The following is a 20,544-nucleotide window of genomic DNA, read 5'->3' on the forward strand; positions in this document are numbered from 1 at the left end:
CCAGCCTCCTACTAGTTCGAGAGAACAAAGGAACGTAGCAAAATAGAAGCAATGCTGCAGAAAAGAAAACACGTCCTGCTTCCATTTGTTTAGTTGTGATAGCATGACATTGATTTTGTAGAATAATAATATATTCGGTCTTAGCAAAGCTGTAGATTTTATTTATTCTTGTGACAAGTGTCAGTCTCTATTTGCCACCTTAAAGTGTTTTACTGGCTGAGAAACAATCAGAAACATGATCAGCATGAAGATATTTAAAACGTTCTGGCGGAGATCAGATATCTTCCCCCTTTACGTGCCTAGGAAAGTCATAGAACCTGTTATATGCCCTTTAGGAAAGTTTGTTTGCAGTGGCTTTCCAAGAACAGTAGTAATGTGGTCTGACGGAGTTTTCTTTATGGATCATGTGCAACAATTTCTGCCTATGATGGTTGGTTATTGGAAGCAGTGTGAGCCTTTCTCATTGTTTTTTAACCTAATTATAGTAACACTTTTGTTTTCTTCTGAGCAGATAATCATTTTGTCGATGATTACGCAAGATTTACAGTTTTGGACTCCAAAGAGAAAACTGCGGCTGTGGCCAACAGCATGAACTACCTGACCAAGAAAGGTAATGGGTAGAGACCATTGGTAGGAAATGAAAGTAAGAGGGAACATTCAAATGAATGTTTCCAGGTTCGTAACTAAACTGGCCTTTAAGTAATTGACTTGGCTGTCAACTGGAAATGTGACTTGAGAACTGTAAGGAATTCCAAATGCGGCACATAAAGCATAAGTTATAAACTTATGCATAATGTTGTTTTCCATAGACTCACTAGAACTTTAGTTTTCTGAATGGCTTTGAAAACATGGCCTCTAGCCTCTTTTAAAGATGTTTATTTGTTTTGTTGGACAAGTGTTCTACAAAAAATGTGCTTAGACTATATATTATAAAATTGAGGGGAGGTGACATAGGAGGCACGATGTGGAGTATTTCATTAATCAATCTCAGGTAATACTTGAAAATTCTTTTTGAATTTTCATTAGTTAAGAAAAAGAACCAACACGTATTTTGTGGAAAATATGTCCTTGGAAAAATTGATATCTGAAAGTACAGCAGGAATAGTCCGTATATACTAAGCTTTCAAGATGAATCGTTTTGTAGTGATCATACGTATCCAAATGCTAGATACCATAGACAAAACATACTTGAGCTCAATATTGTCATTCATTTTGTATAAACTATTTTGTTCCAAAAGAAACAATAATTGATACGGAAGTGTTTTGTGTTGGAAAATGCTTTTGTGACAAAAAGGAATAAAGAGTGTGTTCAGCTTTTCCATCCATTACTCACCCCCACATTCATTATCCACTAGATGTCTCTAAATGTTCATCTGAAGTCAAGATTAAAAGGAAAGGAACCCTTTTTCTTTAATGACAGTGTGTTAATTTGACTGGTGTCTGTTTGGATAATTATGGTATTGTGACCTGCTCAGACTGGAAGGTACAAAATTTTTTAAAAAATGTATGGATTAAAAGAATCATCTAGAGTGTTTACCCAGCTTTAAATGATGATCCGTCATGAGCAAGAGAAATATGATGAACCTTGGATAGGAAAGACTTTGGTAGAGCAGAAAGGCGGTAAGAAAATACAATCTGCTGAAATATCGATTTGGAAGTATTGGCTGAGGTTGGATAAATGCTCACCAGAATTCGCCCTTAGGAAGGAACTATGTATCACAAACATTGTATGTTAATATTATGGAAGTGTCTTAACATATTGTCACCAAATTTACACAACTAAGGAGAGAACCCTCTTTGTATACCATCAAAATAGCAACTAGAAATTCATATTAGTGGTCAGTGATTCTTGAATAATTGTTTAATATTTTTCTTATTGAATTTACATCCTGAAGAAAGCTGCAGTGCCACAACTCACACATTGTGGAGTAATAGGGTAAAAGCAACGATAAATCCATGAATTAGATCTTCCAGAATGTATTGCAACCCTCTAAATATTTGCATGTATTTAATTCTGACCCGACAGGTCTCCCACACCAATATCTAGTTTCCATCCAGTCCTTAAACATTAAATAGTGGATGTTAAAATTAAGGTTCAGTCAGAGGCCATTACTTGAAATAAGAGGATCCTGGAAAAAATGATGACAGCTAAGCAAATATGTTCATTATGCTTTGAGAAAGTCCAATCTCAGGTGCATGTGATGATATTCTGTGACACTCTGAAAATTGTATTTTATTGTTTCTAACTTTCAGAAAATGCTTAGTTCCAAAGGTTCATAATGTTTTATCTTGTACAATTTGTGGAGACATTTGCATGTGTTTTAATTGGGAGAAGTTTTCTCTTCTTATTTTCTCTTTTTCTTGTATTTTTGTTTTGTTGTCAAATTAAAATGTAAGATTTTTGCTATCTATGTAGTGTACCAGTGTAAGAGGGCACTATGCAGATAGTCCTGGGCAGCCCTTATTGGCTGGGAAGGGTTAAAATGACAACCTTTTGTGGTAATGTGGGCGAGCAGTACTCAATAAAGAAATCCGACACCAATTTATAAAAATAACACAGATTTTTAAATTGATTTAGACACCAAGATCATCGTAATCAGTTAAGTACTTTTTAAGATGGTGATTTTTTAAGACTTACAAAATGCACTGCAATATATCCTAAAAGCCGTAATGTTATCCTATGGCGGAAAGACATATACTGTATTCGAGGACTTAGCAAGACTTATGGGACCAGTCTTCGGGAGTTAGTCAGTATGGGGCAAGGTCCAAGCCAGCACCAAGAGTTCACTTGGGGTGGGGGTGTTAACTGGGGCATCTGGGTGCAGAGGTGTGTTACAGCATTGGGTGACCAATTCACTTTAATGAGAAACAGTCCTGGGAAAAAGAGGCTGCTTGACGTGTTCAGCAGAACCCAAGGGGGTGCTGAGGTTCTTGGGCACACAGGGGCGCTATTGGTCCACTCTAACTCGGGCTGTGGAATTTGTGTGCAGTTGTGCTTTAAGGTGTCTGGTCATGCTGCTGAAGATCCTTGAGGGTCTTTGTTCTTGCCTGCAGGATGCAACCAGAGGACCAGTCTGGTCAAACCCGTAGGTAGGCTCAGCTTCTGAAGGTCTCAGGACTCCGTTGGCACTGTTGCCTCTCTCGGAGTTAGGCTGTGGGGCTCGGGTGCAGGGGTGCTTTGAGGCGTTGGGTCGCAGTGACCATAGACTCACTTTGGGTCTTGATGATCTGGTGAAGAGGGGAAACAAGGTAGTGGGGCCACACTCATGACTGGCCTTGTGGGTCCGGACATCCCTAGATGGTAGATCTGCTTCGGTACTGTTGGAGTCCGGATTAGACCGTCAACAAGCCTTTGTTGCTGTAGGGGGTCCAGTACCACAGGTGGCCAACGTGACAGAGTACCAGACTTTGCAAGTGGTGCCTGCAGATGGAGGGAAGCAGGTCCTCTGCTCCAAGGGAGATCTTTTCCGGTTGTTAAGGTGCTGGCCCGTCCGCCAAGGGTTTTGAGGAGGATGTCCAGCTCATTGCAAAATTGGTCCAGCGATTGTCGAAGTGCAAGCAACCTTGCATGGTTTTGTACCACTCCTGGTGGTTTTCGCTCTCTTTGGTCTTTCGTCCTCGGTTCCCATTAGTTGAAATTTCACTTGATCTGTTTTCTTGGTGTCATGGATCCCCTAAATACTCAATTTAAGGGCATTAAGGGGAGTATCCAATGGGCTACTTACCCTTGGGGTCACTACACCCCCCTAGATGGCACTTCCAGTGGGCATCACACCGCCCCAGAGTTCCTAATCCCACCACACACAAGATGGTGGATTTCCCTTTTTTCATGTTTCCCTTCAGGCTGAATCCACCCCCCCCCCCCCCACCCTACCCCCCCCACCGCCTGGGTTGGCTCAGCTTGTCTGTCATGTCACCTGTCTTGCTAATTTTCCACCTCTCCTGGTGCCAATAGGCTTCAATGCCAGAGGTGGCATTCTTCAAGTGTGGGGGATGTCGTGCTCGCATAGCAAAGGCGGTGTGCTCTCTGAAGCTCCCTGCCTTAACAAGCTAATTCACTAGCCTTCCTGTTGGAGGGGGTGTAAACACCTCCTGCCAAAGCAGGCATTGTTTCTGACCTCTGAGAGTGGAGCCTTCACCTCCAGGGGGTCAGAAACTCCTCTGTGGTGGGAGGCTGGTTGATACCAGTCAGCTAGTACACTAGAGGACTAGTAGGTTTCAGGGGCCACGTCTAATGTGTCCTCTGGGTGCATGTCATAATAAATCCAAGACTGGTATCAATGTGGGTTTCTAAGGCGAGGTTTTTGACATTATTTTCCATGCAGTTATTATTTGGCTGTCTCACTGGTGGTGACCAGTGTCCAGTACATGTTCTAAGATGGGCTGCCTGGTCACTTGAAATATCTAACAATAGACCTAGACATCACAGGAGCATATCCACTCATGCAGACATGTCCACACATGTATTATAATGCAGCCTGCCTTAGGGCCCTTAAAGCCTACTGTAGGGGTGACTTCCATATAACACATGCAGTGACTTTGGCATGGCACACGAGTGCCTTGTCGTGTTTGTACTTGGGGCTTGCACCCTGACACGCAGTCTGCGATGGCAGGCTGTGTGCAATTTCTGTGTGGGTTCCTTAGGGTGGCATAAAATATCATGCAGCCCTTAGGGACCCTCTTTACTACTTATGCCCTGGGTACAAGGGGTACAGAATTACTAGGGACTTACAGGGGTGCTAAAGGTCTGTGCCCATTGTAAACAATTAGACCAATTTTACTTTTAAGGAAAGAGCTCTGGCACTGGGGTCTGTGTAGCTGTCCTCTGTGCACTGTCAGTAGAAAACCAGCATCCAGTAGCTAAAAGGTGGGGGACATCTGCAAAGAAGTCCATTTTTCCTACAAAAGTAAACTTCATTTGGAATAGTATATTTGGAAGCCCACTGTATTTTGAGTTCCTATTGATGAACGCCATGATACACATATGTTCTTTGAATTTGTCTGGCCAGTGTAACTCATGTAAATACTGCAGCCATTAATTTGAAAAACGGCGTAAAACAAATTTTACTGGAAAGGGCTATGATGATAACATAATTGTACATTAAATACTTTTTGTCGCATTGTATATTTATACATTGTCCTCGGAGAAAAGTAAACTTACTTTTGCAAAGTTATCAGAAAAAGTAAAATGTGATATTTATTTTCCCAAATCTTCATCAAAATTATTAGTACTAGTGAAAATATCAACAGTAATGAAACAGTTACTTAGTGTTGTAGTTTAAACCTGTTGTCCAGGCTGGAACACATAGAACATAGTTCACTGTGAAAGCTCTTGTTGTAACATTGGTGATCTACCACTTCTTTACCAGAGACAAGGATTGTTATAACCCAGGCAAACATGCACAATAGAATTGTTCTATGTAGGTTTCTGAAACATGTCTCCAAAAATATATTGGTAATTCTCAGGTTAAGTTTAGACCAAGTGTAGGAAAGCTGGCCTGGTGTGTGGTGAGCATCTATGGTGTTATCACCTTAAACCAGGTCCAGGTATCCCCTATTAGTGAGGTGTAGTCAGTGTCTAGAAAGCCAGGGTTTCTAGGGGTAACTGTGGATAAGCAGCCAAGGCTTATCTAAGAGACATGCAAAGCATATGCAATACCACTTATAGTCACACAGCACTTACACACATGAAAGAACCAAACAGTGTTACAAAAATAAAGGTAATTTATTCTAGTGACCCAAATAATAAAATACTGTACAGGCAATACTCTACTAGTAGATGAGTAAACACATTGTTATATACACCTTAGTAATCAGGAACGGACATACAATGCAATAGAAAACTGTGAAGTAACAGTAAACAATAGGCCCACTCAGCACACCTAGGAAGGAGTCCCAAGTCGCTGGAGCAGCATGCAGGAGACTACACATTGCAGGGAAGAGTGCTAGAGGCCGGAGCTACATGGAGCCTGAAGATTTCTTGGGACAAGAGCCAACAAGCCTTGGTAGCTGCAAGAGTCGCAGTGTACAGGGGTACTGTCCTCAAGGAGAGGTAAAGACTCACCACTCCTAAAGTTGGACAGCTGGTAGAGGGGACCGAGGATCACTCAAGACCACCACCTGTGTTGCAGGATCCATGCAGAGTTGCAGGAGAGGGGACCCATGAAGCCGGTAGTCGTTGCAGTTGGTGCCTGCAGATGCAGGGGAGGTGACTCCTTCATTCCATGGGAGATTCCTTCTTCTTGTTGCAGACTGAAGACTTTCTGCCCTCAGAGGATGTACAGCTGGGAAAATGTTGCAGTTGCATGAAGGAGCCAGAGAAACAATGTTGCAGAGCGATGTCATCGCTGGAGCTGCAGATTGTATGTTCCTGTGAAGTCTAGTTGCGGTTCTTGTGGCCAGAAGTCAAAGTAAATGTTGCATAGAAGTCCTGCAGGAATCCTGCACGTCGAATCTGAGAACCCACCCAAGAGGGAGACCCTATGTAGCCTAAGAGGGTGATTGGTCACCTACCAGGGTGACCACCTATCAGGAGGGGGCTGTTATATAACTTGCCTGACCTGGCCATTCAGATGCTCCCAGAGGCCTCTGACCACCTTGGATTAAAGATGGCAGAATCAAGTGGCCACCTGGAGGAGCTCTGGGCACCACCCCTGAGGTGGTGACGGACAGGTGAGTGGTAACTCCCCTTTCCATTGTCCAGTTTCGTGCCAGAGCAAGGACCTGGACTGGTGCAAACTGGTTTATGCAAGGAGGGCACCTAATGTGCCCTTCAAAGCATACCAGTGGCTTGGAGAGGCTACCCCCCCTAAGCAATGTAATACCTATTTCCATGGGGGGGGTGTTACCACCCTCTCCCAAAGGTAATTCTTTGTTCTGCCTTCAAGGACTTGAGCTACTCGAGCTGCAGGAGGGCAGAAACCTGTCTGTAGGATGGCAGCAGCATGGGCTGCCTGGGAAAATCCTGCAAACTGGTAGGAGCAAAGCTGGGGGTCCTCTAAGGAGACCCCAGAGTGCATGGAATCATACAACCAATACTGGCAACAGTATTGGGGTATGATTCAGAAATGTTTGATACAAAACATGCCTAGGCTCAGAATTACCATTATGAAGCTGGACATAGGTTGTGACCTATGTCCAGCACACGGGTAAATGTCTTCCCCACACTCTTGAAGTCTAGGAAAATGGAGCTGGAGTTCGTGGGTTCACCTTTGCTTATGCAGGGGTGCCTTCACACACAGGTACTTGCACCCTGCCCTGTGGACTAGGACGGCCTGCCATAGAGGTGACTTAGAGTGACCTGGTCCAGTGACAAGTAGTGAAAGGGTTCTTGCACCTTTTCACGCAGGTTGCAATGGCAGGCCTGCAGACACATTTTGCATGGGCTCCCATGGGTGGCATAATACATGCTGCTGCCCCTGGGGAACCCTTGGTGCCCCAGTGCCCGGGGTACTAGGGTACCATATACTCTGGGCTTACATAGGGGCACAAGTATGCCAATTGTGGGGTGTACAAAGTGAGGGACAACCAAATTTTGTGGGAGAGAGCACAGTCACTGGGGTCCTGGTTAGCAGGATCCCAGTGAACACAGTCAAAACACACTGACAGCAGGCAAAAAGTGGGGGTAACCAGGCCAAAAAGAGGGTACATTCCTACACCAAGATTTACCACATGGTGACGCGTAGTGCCCTTAGTATACGATTGAGAAAAATGAATAAAAATGATAAGTTCTAGGCATGTGTGGCTATAGATACACATGTTCTGCATACACCTGCCATCTAGTATTGTGCAAGTTTATCTTGGAAGAAGTCTTTTGAGTCACAAGGTAGTGACTCCTCCTCTCAGTGGTAATGCACATGGGCATCGCCTGCATTATTAGATTGTTTTTTTTCTGCTGGTGGGTTCCAATGTGTGTCTTTTCGCTTCTTTTCTACTGCGTCACGGTTTGATTTTTGGTTTGTGTAACCCATTCTCTTCCTCGGTATTGTTTTGATCGCATTTCCCATTTGCACACAAGTTACATCTCCTTCAGTTCACATTGGCTGCAGCTCCTGGAGGGCCTCCCCCTTTGGGGCCCTCCTTAGGACTCCATCACAGTCTTCCAAGAATGCCCCACTGTTGATGGAATGGATGCCCTTCCTTTACTGCACCCGTTGCCATGCAAAGTTTCAACGCACTGACCAGCACTTGGTCTGTAACCTTTGTTTATCTGAACACAGGGAGCAGATTGTGATGCCTGAAAATCCTTTTGCTTGAAGAAAACCTTTCAGGGCCATCAAGCTTGTCACCTGGAAATGTCATGCTGAACCATCGACGAAACTAGAGATATAGGTAAGGAATACGCCGGAAAAGAGGAAAGTCACTGTCTGCTGTGAAGGAAGAGGCGTTTTCAGTCAAGGGCAGTTCCGGCTCTGATCTCTAAACAGCTCAGCAACCCAGGAGTATGGTATCACCTGCGCCCCGGCATTCTGTAGATCCCTTCAAGAGAAATTCATCCCTTCTGAATCCACTCTGAGGTCCTCAGTCCACCACTGCCTTCCGGCCATGGTTGGCACAGAGCTACTAGTTCGGACACTGTGCCTTCCGGTGCGGCTCCGAAGCCTCAATCGAAGGTTTGGTCTTTGGCATAGAGTACTTCGGTCCTGAAACAGCTGGTGCCTTTTCTACCTTTGTCGGTGAGCCAATTGTTGCTGTTCATGTCGACCACCTCGTTGCCGAGCAGAGCTTCAGTGCCTAAGCTATTATCTTCTGCACCACAACCTTTGTATCCAAGCTCTAGGTCCGGTTATGACACATCTGTGAGACAATCCTTCATAAATTCCAAAAACAGCTGGATGTTAAACAAAAGCAGATCCACATCCAGCCTACACCAGAAGTATACTTGCTAAAACATTGACTCCAACACCTCCACAACCACCACCTAAAAGTAGGCTAACTTTAAAGAGGCTTTGGACATGTTGGTTCCTCCCAAGTAGTGGGAAGATGTGGACAGGGCCACCAGCCGTTTGCCCCTTCCACCAGCTTCACCTTCGCCACCACAGTTTGTGGGGGATCCTTTGGACATCGCACCTCAAGGGTCTCCTCAATCAGATACTGCTAGGTATGGTGGGGCACGAGATACATTTGGGCCACCAACACAAGATGATCCCTGGTATGCCTATGATGCCGATCCCCCATCGGATACAGATCTGGACTTATATTCTGCCTGCCCCTCTCCTCCTGATGACGTTACTTCTTATCAGGCGGTCATAGCCAGAGCTGCTGTATTCCACAGCGTGGAGTTACATAAAGAGCCTCTAGAAGAGGATTTCCTCCTCGATACACTCTCAAGCACACATAGGGCTACACATTATCTCCCTAAATTAAAGGGCATGCTTCGACACACAGCAGATATATTTAAGGATCCTATTAGAGCAAGGGTCATAATGTCCAGAGTTAAAATCCCATCTGATAATACACAGGGGTCTGTTACCACCAGACTCCCTCGTCACTACCACTGCTTGCAAATGCACCAACTCACAGGGAAGTGAGGATACCCTGCCTCCTGATAAGGAAAGTAAGCGTATTGATTATGTGGGGAAGACATTTGCAGCGCATGCGACTAATCACAGGCGCATTGCCAACTCTCTGTGCCTATTGGCGCATTAAGACTGCACCAAATGGGATGAGATGGAGGAGTCTACAGTGCTTGCTGTTGTGTTACAGGGGTGTGAGGACTCAGTTTACCGTCATCCTTAGGGTCCCTGGAAGTGTCCTCGTTCGTCATCCTCACCTACCTGCTGTTAGAACTATAAAGCGTTTTGCCAAGTCCCATCACGCGGGAATGAGCACAGGTGAAGCTTGTTCCCTAAAGAGGCCAGGCCAAACCCCCTCCCTTAACCCTGTATTTTGAGGCTTGGGATGGAGCAGGAGAAAGTCATCAAACATACCATATGTACATTCATCAAGAAACCCATGTAGGCGTGCATCTATATATTATTTATTAATTTGGCATGGCACAAATAATTGTTCACGTTCCTAGCCCACATGGGACTACTTTCTGTGCGAGGCATTAGGAAGTGGGACCCATAATACCCCCGAATGAGGTGCACAGGTTTACGATGACTGCTGATACCCTGGCAGAGAGACCAACTTCTATGGAGGTTCATCTTAATGGTGACATCCACACTGGTGAGCAGATCCCAGTGGGACAAAAGAACCATGAAGACAAGAGGCATCCAGTGTGTTACCCCTTTGTTGCCAAATCCAGGAAAGGGCTCACCCTATGACCCAGTGACCCCTTCTTTTAGTGCCACCTCAATGGGCATTAATATTTTGGAGTCGCAGCTAAAAATTATTTGGAATCGGCTCTTGAGCCCATACATGATGAAATTGTCAAAATCTTACTCAGTTCACTGGAGGGCTTGCAGGTGAAGTTGGAGGTCAGTGAATCTTCAGTGGATAACTTGAAAGCATTGATAATTGGGTATGGGAACTACCAGTTATCTCTTGACAAGTGTTCGGGAGGGCCTTTGAAGTTCTTTTTTGGGGGGGGGGGGGTTTTCGTCCTTTAGGGTTGCTATACCTTCGATACATGGAAGAGCTAAAGTGGGTTTACTCACTTTAGCGTTGTTGGAAATTCCTTGTACCTCACGTATAATTGATACCGGTTCAGATAATTTTATAGTAGTTCAGTTGGATTTTAAGAAATTTAAGATAGCCCCAAGCATAGTGGTGATTATTTTGTATTATTCTTTTGAGTGGGCTAATGCTAACAAGCGCTTGCTAACTCTTAAAAGTTGAAAGTAGGTGTCAAGTCTCTCTCACATCTTCAGGACAAAGAGGCTTTATCGAAACGAAGCCATGCCTGGCTGGTTTTATCATCATACGGCTCTCTAATGCCAAACTATATCTGGGAGCAGCAGTTAATCCACGGATTAAAGCAGCCTTTATGAAATAGCGAATGGGCTGCCTTCCAACATATGCCCACCTTCCAAGGTGGAAAAGAGTCAACATGACTGACACCTGTTGATTATGTGCCTATGCAAAAGCATCACAACAGATCGCAACAGGCTCCTACCACAGTTTGGCGTCCAAGGGGGGCTGCGCAGATGCAGACCGGCGATATTGGCAGGTTTTAAAGGGGATGACGTACAGCACAGCTGCAGACTGGCTAAATTCTTGGCCAAATTAGGGCACCTTCTTCAAGAGACTGAACAAGCAAGACAAACACGCACAATCAGCCTGCAAACACCGTCGTAGCACTCTAACTTAGCTGAAACATTTGAACTCAAATCGATTTTATTACTGTATTTACGACTCCTTGGCTTTTTGTTGTTTTCCTTTTCTTTTTCTTCTTTTCCTCTCTTTTCTTTTCCTTGCTTTTTTTTTCATGTAATGGTCTTCATTGACCGAACACGTGTTTAAATAAAATACCAAAATAAATACAAGTCTTAAAAGTCTTCTTGACTCGTACGAGGAGTGTCAGAATTTAGCATATTCAGTGCTTATTATAGACGATTTGAATGCACATCTGTGCCCCCTAGGCTATTTAACACAGGGTGAATCCTTCTTTGAGAGCCTAGAAATGACCCACTTCAAGCATAGTCCACAAGGGGAGTTGCTTGAGACTATCCTTGACAGCGGGAAGCAGCATATCAATAATGAATTGGCAGTAGCATCTATCCCATATTTTACTGGGAGAGGGATATTTAATCATGTTTTAATATCAACTGCCAAGATATGTTAAACATTTTTAGATTAAATGGAGTCAGTTTAGTGACCACAATCCCCTATTTATTTTTTTTGTAACTCAACTGGGCAGTTGGGGAATTTATTAGGTCTCTTGTTGGGCCAAGAAGGTAATCACCAAAGATCAGGATCGTCTACTTAAATGGAACAAGGTTGTACCAGAGATCTTTGTTAGTAACCTGTAAAGGGTATTTGTACTTGATTTTAGCATTTGCCTGGAAAACAATATGAATGATGTAGGAATACTCTTTTTGGCCCCCACTTTCTGCTTGGTGTCTGATGTGAATTTGACTGAAAGTGCACTGGTTTCCTGTAAACCAGGTCCCCATTGCCAGATCACTTTCCCAAAACTGCACAGTTGTTTCCTTTAGCACCCTCTAAGTCCCTAGTAAATGATACCCCTGGTACCTAAGGGTTGGGGTACTAAAGAGGGTCCCTAATTGCTGCAGCACAAATTGTGCTACCCTAACTGGGCCCCTCACCAAGCACATGACAAATTTCAATTGCAGGCTGCGTGTCTTGGTGCAGACAAAAGTGAAAACACAACATGGCACACAGCCCATGTGCCATGTCCTCTAACACTGCATGCAACATATATACGTCACCCCCTAGCTGCCTTTGCAGACCTAAGACAGGGTGCATTATATTACATGTGAGGGCAAATCTGCACAAGCAGATATGACCCTGCTATGTCTTTGTCGATTCTCAGACACAGTAAGTGACCAGGGAAGCCATTTTAAATGCATGTGCTGGGCACTGATCACTATGAGTTCCCCGGCTACATGAGGGCTTCAGTGAAGATAGGGATGTTTGGTATCAAACATCTCGTACTGGTGAACCAACACTGTTGCCAGTGTTAGTTTTACCAATCCTGACCCGACTTCTTGGCGGCAAGAAGATGCGAAAATGTGTTAGATTAGGAGGTGTGCTCACATCCTGGCACTCCCACTCCTAAGGTGGACAAGCTGAAATGGACACCACATTTTAAAATCCTACATCTTGTTTTTGGTGGAATTAGACCTCTAGGGTCAGGGTTATGCCAATTTCTTAAAGGAAGTGGTCGTAAAGAGAGTGTAATCACCCTAAAGATGGGCACCCCATTGGCTGCCACCTGGCACTACTTGAAACTCAGATCCTGATGACCTAAGAAGCCCAAGGTGACAGAAGAGCAGCACCAGCAGAAGAGGAGAAAAGAAGCACCTGACCTAGTGTAGGAAAGTATCATCTTTCTGGTATAGTTACCCCCACGTTTTGCCTGGTGTCAGTATGTTTGGACTGTAGTGCAATGGGTTCCTGCTAAACAGGACCCCAGTGTCAGTGCTCTCACCTCTAAATTTGGTTACATGGTAACTTTTTGCACTCCACAATTGGCATACTGGTGCACCCATGTAAGTCCCTAGTATATGATACTTAGGTACCCAGGGCACTGGTGCATCATTGATCTCCCATGTGCTAAAGCATGTCTTATGCCCCCTTGGGAGCCCATGCAAAGTGTGTTTGCAGGCCTGCCATTGCAGCCTGTGTGAAATGGTGCATGCACCTTTCACTTTAGATGTAAGGATTTGCCTTATATCGCGGTCACTGCAAGTCACCCCTATGGTAGGCCCTTCAGCCTAAGGGTCCTGAGTGTGAGGGTACTGCTACATGAACAGAGGTGCCCCTACAAACCCCAGTCTACATTCCCTGGGCTTTGTAAGTGAGGGGAAGCCATTTTAGAGTATATAGTGGACACTGGTGAACACGAGTAGTCCAACAGCGTAATGGCTTCACCAAACCTAGGCATGTTTGGTATCAAACATGTTGGAATTGTGCACCTACACAGATTCCAGTGTTAGTTGCATGACACCATGTACTCTTGGGGTTCCATAGAGGATCCTCCAGATCTGCCTGTACAGCATTGCAGGGTCTGTCTGCCAGCCTGTGCTGCTGCAGACCCCAGACACTGTTCTGTCCTCCTGCTGCTGAGCTTAACTCGAGCAGGGGAAGGCAGAACAAAGGGTTTTCCTGTAGTTAGGGAAGTGTGACCTCCTCTCCTATTAGAACTATGTGTCTCTGGGCTGGGTGGGCTGACCTCTCAGCACCACCAGACTGCTTTGAAGGGCACATTTGGTGCCCTCCTTTCATAAACTGGTTTGCAGCAGTGCAGGATCCCCTGGTTCCTGCTCTAGCGTGAAACCACGCAGATGACAGGGGAGTGACCCACCCCTCTGTCCCGTTCCTCCCCTAGAGAGGAGCACAAAGCTCTGCCAGGTGGCCACTTGAATCTGCCATCTTGTAAATAAGATATGCAGAGGCCCCTGACAGCATCTGACTGGTTAGTCCAGGTGGATGACATCCTTGACCCCCTCTGATAGGTAGGTCACTGTAGATAGTGTCCAACCCCTGTAGGTCACTAGATAGTGTCCAACCTATTTTTAAGGCTACTTAAGGGCTCCCCTAAGGGCAGGTCCCCAGATTCATCGAGCAAGACTCTACAAAGGAGCTCTCTGCAACACTCGTCTGCTTATGGCCTCCAGAACCACTGCTGGTCTGCCTTAGGAACTGAAACAAGACTGCATCCCGTTCGGAGGGCTCCCACTGCAACATTGTTTCTCCAGATCCAGCTCCAGATTCTCAAGATTTCTGCAACATACGTGGCTGTGTATCCTCCAGGGTCACAAGGACTCTGCGTGCATCAAGAAGAAATCTCCCTTGGAGTGAAGGAGTCACTCCCCTGCAGCCGCAGGCAACTGAAGACGATAACGATTGGCTGGTGGACCCTGCTGTCCCACAGACATCAAAAAGCTCTGCAACACAGGTAGTGGTTCTGTGGGCCTCTCCGGGTCAGCTTGCCTTCCTCTGCACTGCTACTGTTGCTCTTACCAAGGCTTGTTGACTCTTCTTCCAGGAGATCTTCAAGCTCAAAGAAGCCCCAACCTCCAGCACTCTACAAGCAAGTTCAGCTTCCACACTGCAACACCTTTCAGCGTGGACTCATGCTTGTTTGTGCTGCTCAGGCCTCCTTGTGACTCACTGTGTCTGCTGCCAGTTGGTCACTCGTGGGGCTCCAACAATTCCTCGAGCTCTCCTGCATGCTGAGGCCCAGCCCTGACCCACTTTCCCTCAGTGTCGAGTCTCCTGGACCTTGCTGGTCCCCAAACAGCGTGTGGGCAACTCCAAGGATTTTCCTTCATCCCCTGCTCTGGACCCTGCAGCTGGACTTCTTCGTTCACCGACTTGCAGGAACTTAACCTTTACAAGGACTGGCATTGCCTACCTGCACTGCCTGGGCACCTCTGAGTGATCTGGACATTGTCCCCTTATTTTTAAGGTTCTTCTTGTCTGGAATCCACCATTGGGTCCCACCGACCTGGTCCATGGGTCGCATTGGCAGCTGGACAGGTGTGGCTCCCCTTGACTCCAACAAAGGATTCCGACATCACTTCGCTCCTATGCACCTGGGCTTCCTTGTGTAGGTATTCCAATCTTCTGGGTATCCATGGATGGGGGCACTATCCAACCTTCCTTGTACCAACTGGTTTCCTCGGGGGTCCTCTGAGAAGGGTCCTGAATCCTGAAAATTCCAACCGCAATGTCCTGTGTTAGCCTATGGGACACCCAGCTCGATGCTAACTCTGCACCCGGGCGCCTCTGGGATTTCTGATACTTAACTCTGTTAATTCCTTACTCCCTCAGCACTTGGTAGTCTAACACACTTATCTTGGTTGGGCACCTTCATTCTTATACCACTTTCTTAGTATGTGGTTTGGACCCCTCCCAGGGCTTCATGTATTCCTGTTCTTTTACTGTCTGTTTCTAAGCATATTTTTTGTGTGTAGATATCTCCAAGTGGAGCTGCACCAATGTTAGGATAGTACTAGTGTTACAGTAAAGAATACTTTATTTTTGTAACGCTTGGTGTAGGTCTTTCTTGTGTGAACATTTCCTGCTTGTTACTAAGTATATATTTTGTGTGGAGATATCTGCAAGTGGAGATATACCAACACTAGTATTGTCTTAGTGTTGTAGTAAAGAATACTTTATTTTTTGCAACACCTGGTGTGGTTCTTGTGTAACAGTTGCTTACTGATTGACTACTGTGGTATTGTAAGTGCTTTACACTTCTCCAAGATAAGCCTGAGCTGCTCCCCACAGCTACCCCTAGAGAGCGTTGGTTATCTAGGCACCAAGACACTATCACATTTGCCTGGGCTCAGTATAGGGTGCCACACGATAGGTGTACACCATAAACTGAGCCAGCCTCCTACACCTAGTACCAACTCTGCCAGGCTGTCTGCAACCATTGACGGACTGTGCACCAAAAGACGACTAGTCTTGCAGCTGAATCTGCAGAAACCCAGGAGGATTGCCTGCTTTCGACAATGACTCGAGACTCTTGTGAGCAGCGGACCTGCTCCACAAGCAGCTCTAAAGAAAGGATTCTGGAACCACAAAGGCCTGACACCTGAAATTACCACTGCACCGCTGTCACCAACCCAAGTTGGAGTGGATTTCCGCTGCAAACAAGGCTCTCCAGAGTTCATTGTGGTTTCACCTGTCCTGAACTTCCCGAAGTCACCTGCTACCTCTGCACACAGGCCCCATATCCCTTAGCCTCTGTGGTAAGAGAAACCCAAAACCTGAATCAACCACTGCACCAGTCGCCTACGGTCCAATCTGAAGTGGGTCTGTGGTGGCAACAACGTCTCCCAGCTCTTCTGAGCTTGTCTACTGTAGTTTCAACCTTCCTGGACTCCTTGCCCCCACCTGCAGTCTCGGAACACAGGACCACCAAACAGTGAGTGCTCCCGAACACAAAAACACAACACCAAAGGACATCCCTCTCCCCTGGGCTTTGAAGAAGAGGACTAAAGTTGCACCTATGTCCCTGAGCACCACACACGTTTGCTATCTACCTGTCATTTTTCCCCACCTGGCTTTCTGGCCAGAGCCTGCAGCCTTTTTCCTTAGTAGACCAGGTTTTTTTTTCTAGTTTGGTCTCAGATTTATTGTTTGTGTGTGTGTCTCATTTATTGCCTCTGTGAGTACAACAAATGCTTAACACAATCCTCTGATAAGCCCAACTGCTCGCACACACTACCACAAAATAGTGCATTAGTACTATCTACTTTTACCTCTGCAAACATATCATGGATCCACTGGCCTCTCTGCACTGTGTACTTTTTTTAGTGCACTATATAGAGGGTCAGCTTCCTAATTTGGTGGATCCACTGTGGGGGCCTGTGACTTTTCATTTGCTGATACCACTTGGTCAGTAAGTGACTACACAAATAAATCCAAAAATTGCCTTTAGATACGTTGCATTTTTTAATTGGTTTTTTTTTTTCAAAATTCCTAAAAGTAACTGTTAGGACCCTGGTTAAGTCCATATGGTTTTAACAGGTTAAACATTTCAAAAACTTACTTAAGTTAAGCCTCTAAAATCTGTTAGGAATTTTTATCTAGCTCCAAAAAGGTCCAAACTTTAGTACAATAATGAGTACATCAGAGGGTATGGATGAGGAGCTCGAGCCTACCACTTTTCTCTAGCTTTCTCATAAGCAGTTAAGGACACTTTGCAAAGGGTACAGAATCAAAACTGGCTCAAACCCTACCACTGAAAAGCTCCAGAAGCTGTTGGCAGAGTATGAGCAGTCCCATCCTACTGATGGGGCCACTGACCCTGAGGTTCAGGGCAGACTGAGTGAGAAGAGGATTTGGACTCTCCACCACTTGAAAGAGAGGAAACTGCATCTGGCAGACAACCCCAGGTGTCTAGAGCACCTCCGTCTAGTGGGGATGGCTCAGGTCCTGCAAGGTCCAGTGAAGAACTCTCTGAAGAAGAGATTCTTCAAGAAAGATTAGTTCAAAGAATTTACCTGGAGGACAGGATACTGGCCATAGAAAGGGAAAAAGCAGAAATGGGTTTAGAACCCATGAATGGTGGTAGCAACTTTATATCTAGGGACAGAGTAGGGAAATCTGACCCTAAAATCCTCAAAGGGATTGTCTCCAAATATGAGAATGGTGATATCACCAAGTGGTTCACTGCCTTTGAGAGAGGGCCTCCATTTCAAGAGAGCTTAACAAAAAGCACTGGGGCTCTTGCTTTTGGAAAATGTTCTCAGGAAAGTGCAGGGATAGACTTCTGACAATGAATGAGGCAGATGCTAGGTCCTATGACCTCATGAAGGACACCCCGATTGAGGGCTTTGGGCTCACTCTTGAAGAGTACAGAATCAGGTTTAGGAATACTCGAAAAAGCCAGAGTCAGTCCTGAGGGGCTTTCCAATTTATTGATGTAAGAGCATCTGTTGAGTAATTGTGTGCAAGATACATTGCATCAGTGCCTGCTAGACCTAGGTGCACTTTCTCCTCAAGAGTTTGGGAAGAAGGCAGACCATTGGGTCAAGACAAGGGTGACCAAAACTTTCACTGGTGGGGGAGACCGCCAAGAAGTCCCCCCTAATGGGAACGAGGGTAACTAGAGCAAGGATAAAACCAAAGGGTCTTCTAAAGCCCCCCAAAAACCTGTACAGGAGATTGGGCCCTGGGTCTCTTCACAATCCAAGTGTGAGTACAAAGGGAAAAACTGGGATTCCAAAACGACTTGGGGCCATGACAGTAAGGCTCTTGGACACTGAACTGGAGACCCTACCGGTCCCCACAAAACGAATGCCTGTAGTGCACCTTCAGTAAATGTGGTAAGCCTCCAAATTGGATTCCAGGTAGGCCCTGACCATGTCAGTGAGCCTAATCAGGCAACTCTAGTCTGAGAGGATGGGGTATATGTAGCTGCCATGACTGTCTGGGCCAGTACTCTGGAGAAATACAGACAACAGCCACATATTAATGGGATTAGAGTTGAAGCACTAAGAGTCACTAGTGTCAGTGTCACCATGGGGACTGAGCTACTGGTGTCCTCAGATCAGTATTTGACTGGTGAGACATATACAGTCCTCAATACTGATAATCAGGCTAAGGTGCATCTCATGGCATTTGTATCCTTAGAATGGGGAGGGGTTACTGGACAGGAAACTGTGGTATCTCCTGCATTCCCTGTACAGTGTCTGCTAGGCAAAGATCTTGAGTCCTCAGCATGGGCTGAGGTCAGAAGGGAAACCCATGAAGCCATACTTGGTATACCTGAATGGGTGTGCATAAAAACCAGAGCACAAAGCAAAGCCCTGGGTGAAAATGTAGAGTTAGAATCTGGAATAATGACCCAGCCTACCAAGATTAATGGCAAGAATTCTGTGAAACCAGATTTCATACATATGCCTCTTCTCCTCATGGAGAAGACCTGTCAGCTCCAGAGGGAACTGAGCCCCAGGAGCTTGGGCCTTACACAGCAGAGATCTTGTGCCCAAGGGGGATCATCTAGGGAAGATCTGTGCCAGGGGAGGATGACCTGTCCCACTTTTGAAGGCCTGAGACAGCTGATCAGGAGAAGGGAGATATCTTTGCCTCCCACAGGACCTGTTGGGAGGAGGGACTCCTTTCCACTGAGGCCAGAGACCCACTAGGAGAGTGTTAGTGCCTCAGCAGTTTAGTGAGTTTCTCCTCTCTTGCCCATGATATCCCCAAGCTGGGCATCTTGGCCTAGCTAAATCCTCGAGTAGGTTGGTGAAACACTTCTACTAGCAAGGTATTTCCCAGAAGGTGAAGGTGTTTTGTAGCTCCTGTGCCAAATGTCAAGCCAGTTGCAAGACAGGTGGCCACCCAACGCCCCCCTTAATGCCACTTCCAGTGGTTTAGGTTCCCTTTGAAAGAGTAGGCTTTGACATGATCTGATAGAGACTTCTGGTTGCAGATTCCTTATCTTAGAATTTCCCCCCAGTCATCAGTCTGGATATGGAGATTTTTGTTTTAGCATTACGCTTGCACTCTGTTAGGTGGCATCTGTGGACTCAGTGTCAGTTGTTGGCATTGTGGTTGCAGAATGTGGCATTGAGGGCTGTATATAACTGTCACCGTGGTGCGTGTGAAGTTTTTTGGCTGCTGGTGCATCGAGACGTCGTCACAGAAGATTGGCTTCAAGCCTTGCAATGCCTGTCACTGCATGATGTCGGTGATGGATCAGCACCTGGTGCATTTGTGGTGCTTGGAGTGCGACCACAACCCGAAGTCGTGCTCCGACTGCCGGCCCATGCACCTGAAGGCTTTGAGGGAGCGGTCCCTAAAGCTGTCATTGCCCAGCGTTTGGCTCCGCATCGCTCTCACTCAAGAGGAAGGTCCCGAGACGTGAAGCCATCACCACTCCTCCTCATCCTAGTCCAAATTGCCAGGTCACTCAGGTAAGCACAAGAAGAATTCAAAGAAGCCCAAACGTTCTTCGACTTCCTCGTCTGTCAGTCGAATGATGCAACACAGGAGAAAGAGCATCCTCACTCCAGGCCTCTGTCTTCGGAGCCTGTTTCTGGGTCGGCTCCGTCCCTCCCCGAGTTTCCAGGAGCCAGAGCAACCCCTGCCCAATTAAGGGACTTTTATGAGACCTTGTGGAGGAAAGTAGCATCGTTCTGGCATGGTTACCGCCCCACTTTTTGTCTGGAGTCAGTGTGTTTAGACTGTAGTACACTGGAATCACGCTAACCCCAGTGTCAGTGCTCTCTCCATTAAAGTTTGTTGTAAGGTAACTTTTAAACCCACAATTGGGATACTGGTGCACCCGTGTGAGCCCATAGTATATGGTACTTGGGTACCAGGGGCATTGGTACACCAGGGGTCCCCCATGGGCTGCAGCATATATTGTGCCCATGTGAACTGTGACTGCAGGTCTGCCATTGCAGCCTGTGTGAAATGGTGAATGCACCTTCACTCCAGATATAAGGTTTG

General features: G+C 46.0%; 1 protein-coding gene across 3 annotated transcripts in view; it reads left to right on the top strand.

The window, feature by feature from the left end:
• UGGT1 (UDP-glucose glycoprotein glucosyltransferase 1) overlaps positions 1-20,544 on the top strand; it is a 1,185,714-nt gene that overhangs the window by 523,496 nt on the left and 641,674 nt on the right. For all 3 annotated transcript variants that reach the window (XM_069213734.1, XM_069213736.1, XM_069213735.1), the window contains exon 20: positions 512-610. In XM_069213734.1, the coding sequence (XP_069069835.1) occupies positions 512-610 (99 nt within the window). The remainder of the gene's footprint in view (positions 1-511; positions 611-20,544) is intronic.

The sequence above is a fragment of the Pleurodeles waltl genome, chromosome 11 (assembly GCF_031143425.1).
Source record: "Pleurodeles waltl isolate 20211129_DDA chromosome 11, aPleWal1.hap1.20221129, whole genome shotgun sequence".
Classification (NCBI taxonomy): Eukaryota; Metazoa; Chordata; class Amphibia; order Caudata; family Salamandridae; genus Pleurodeles; species Pleurodeles waltl.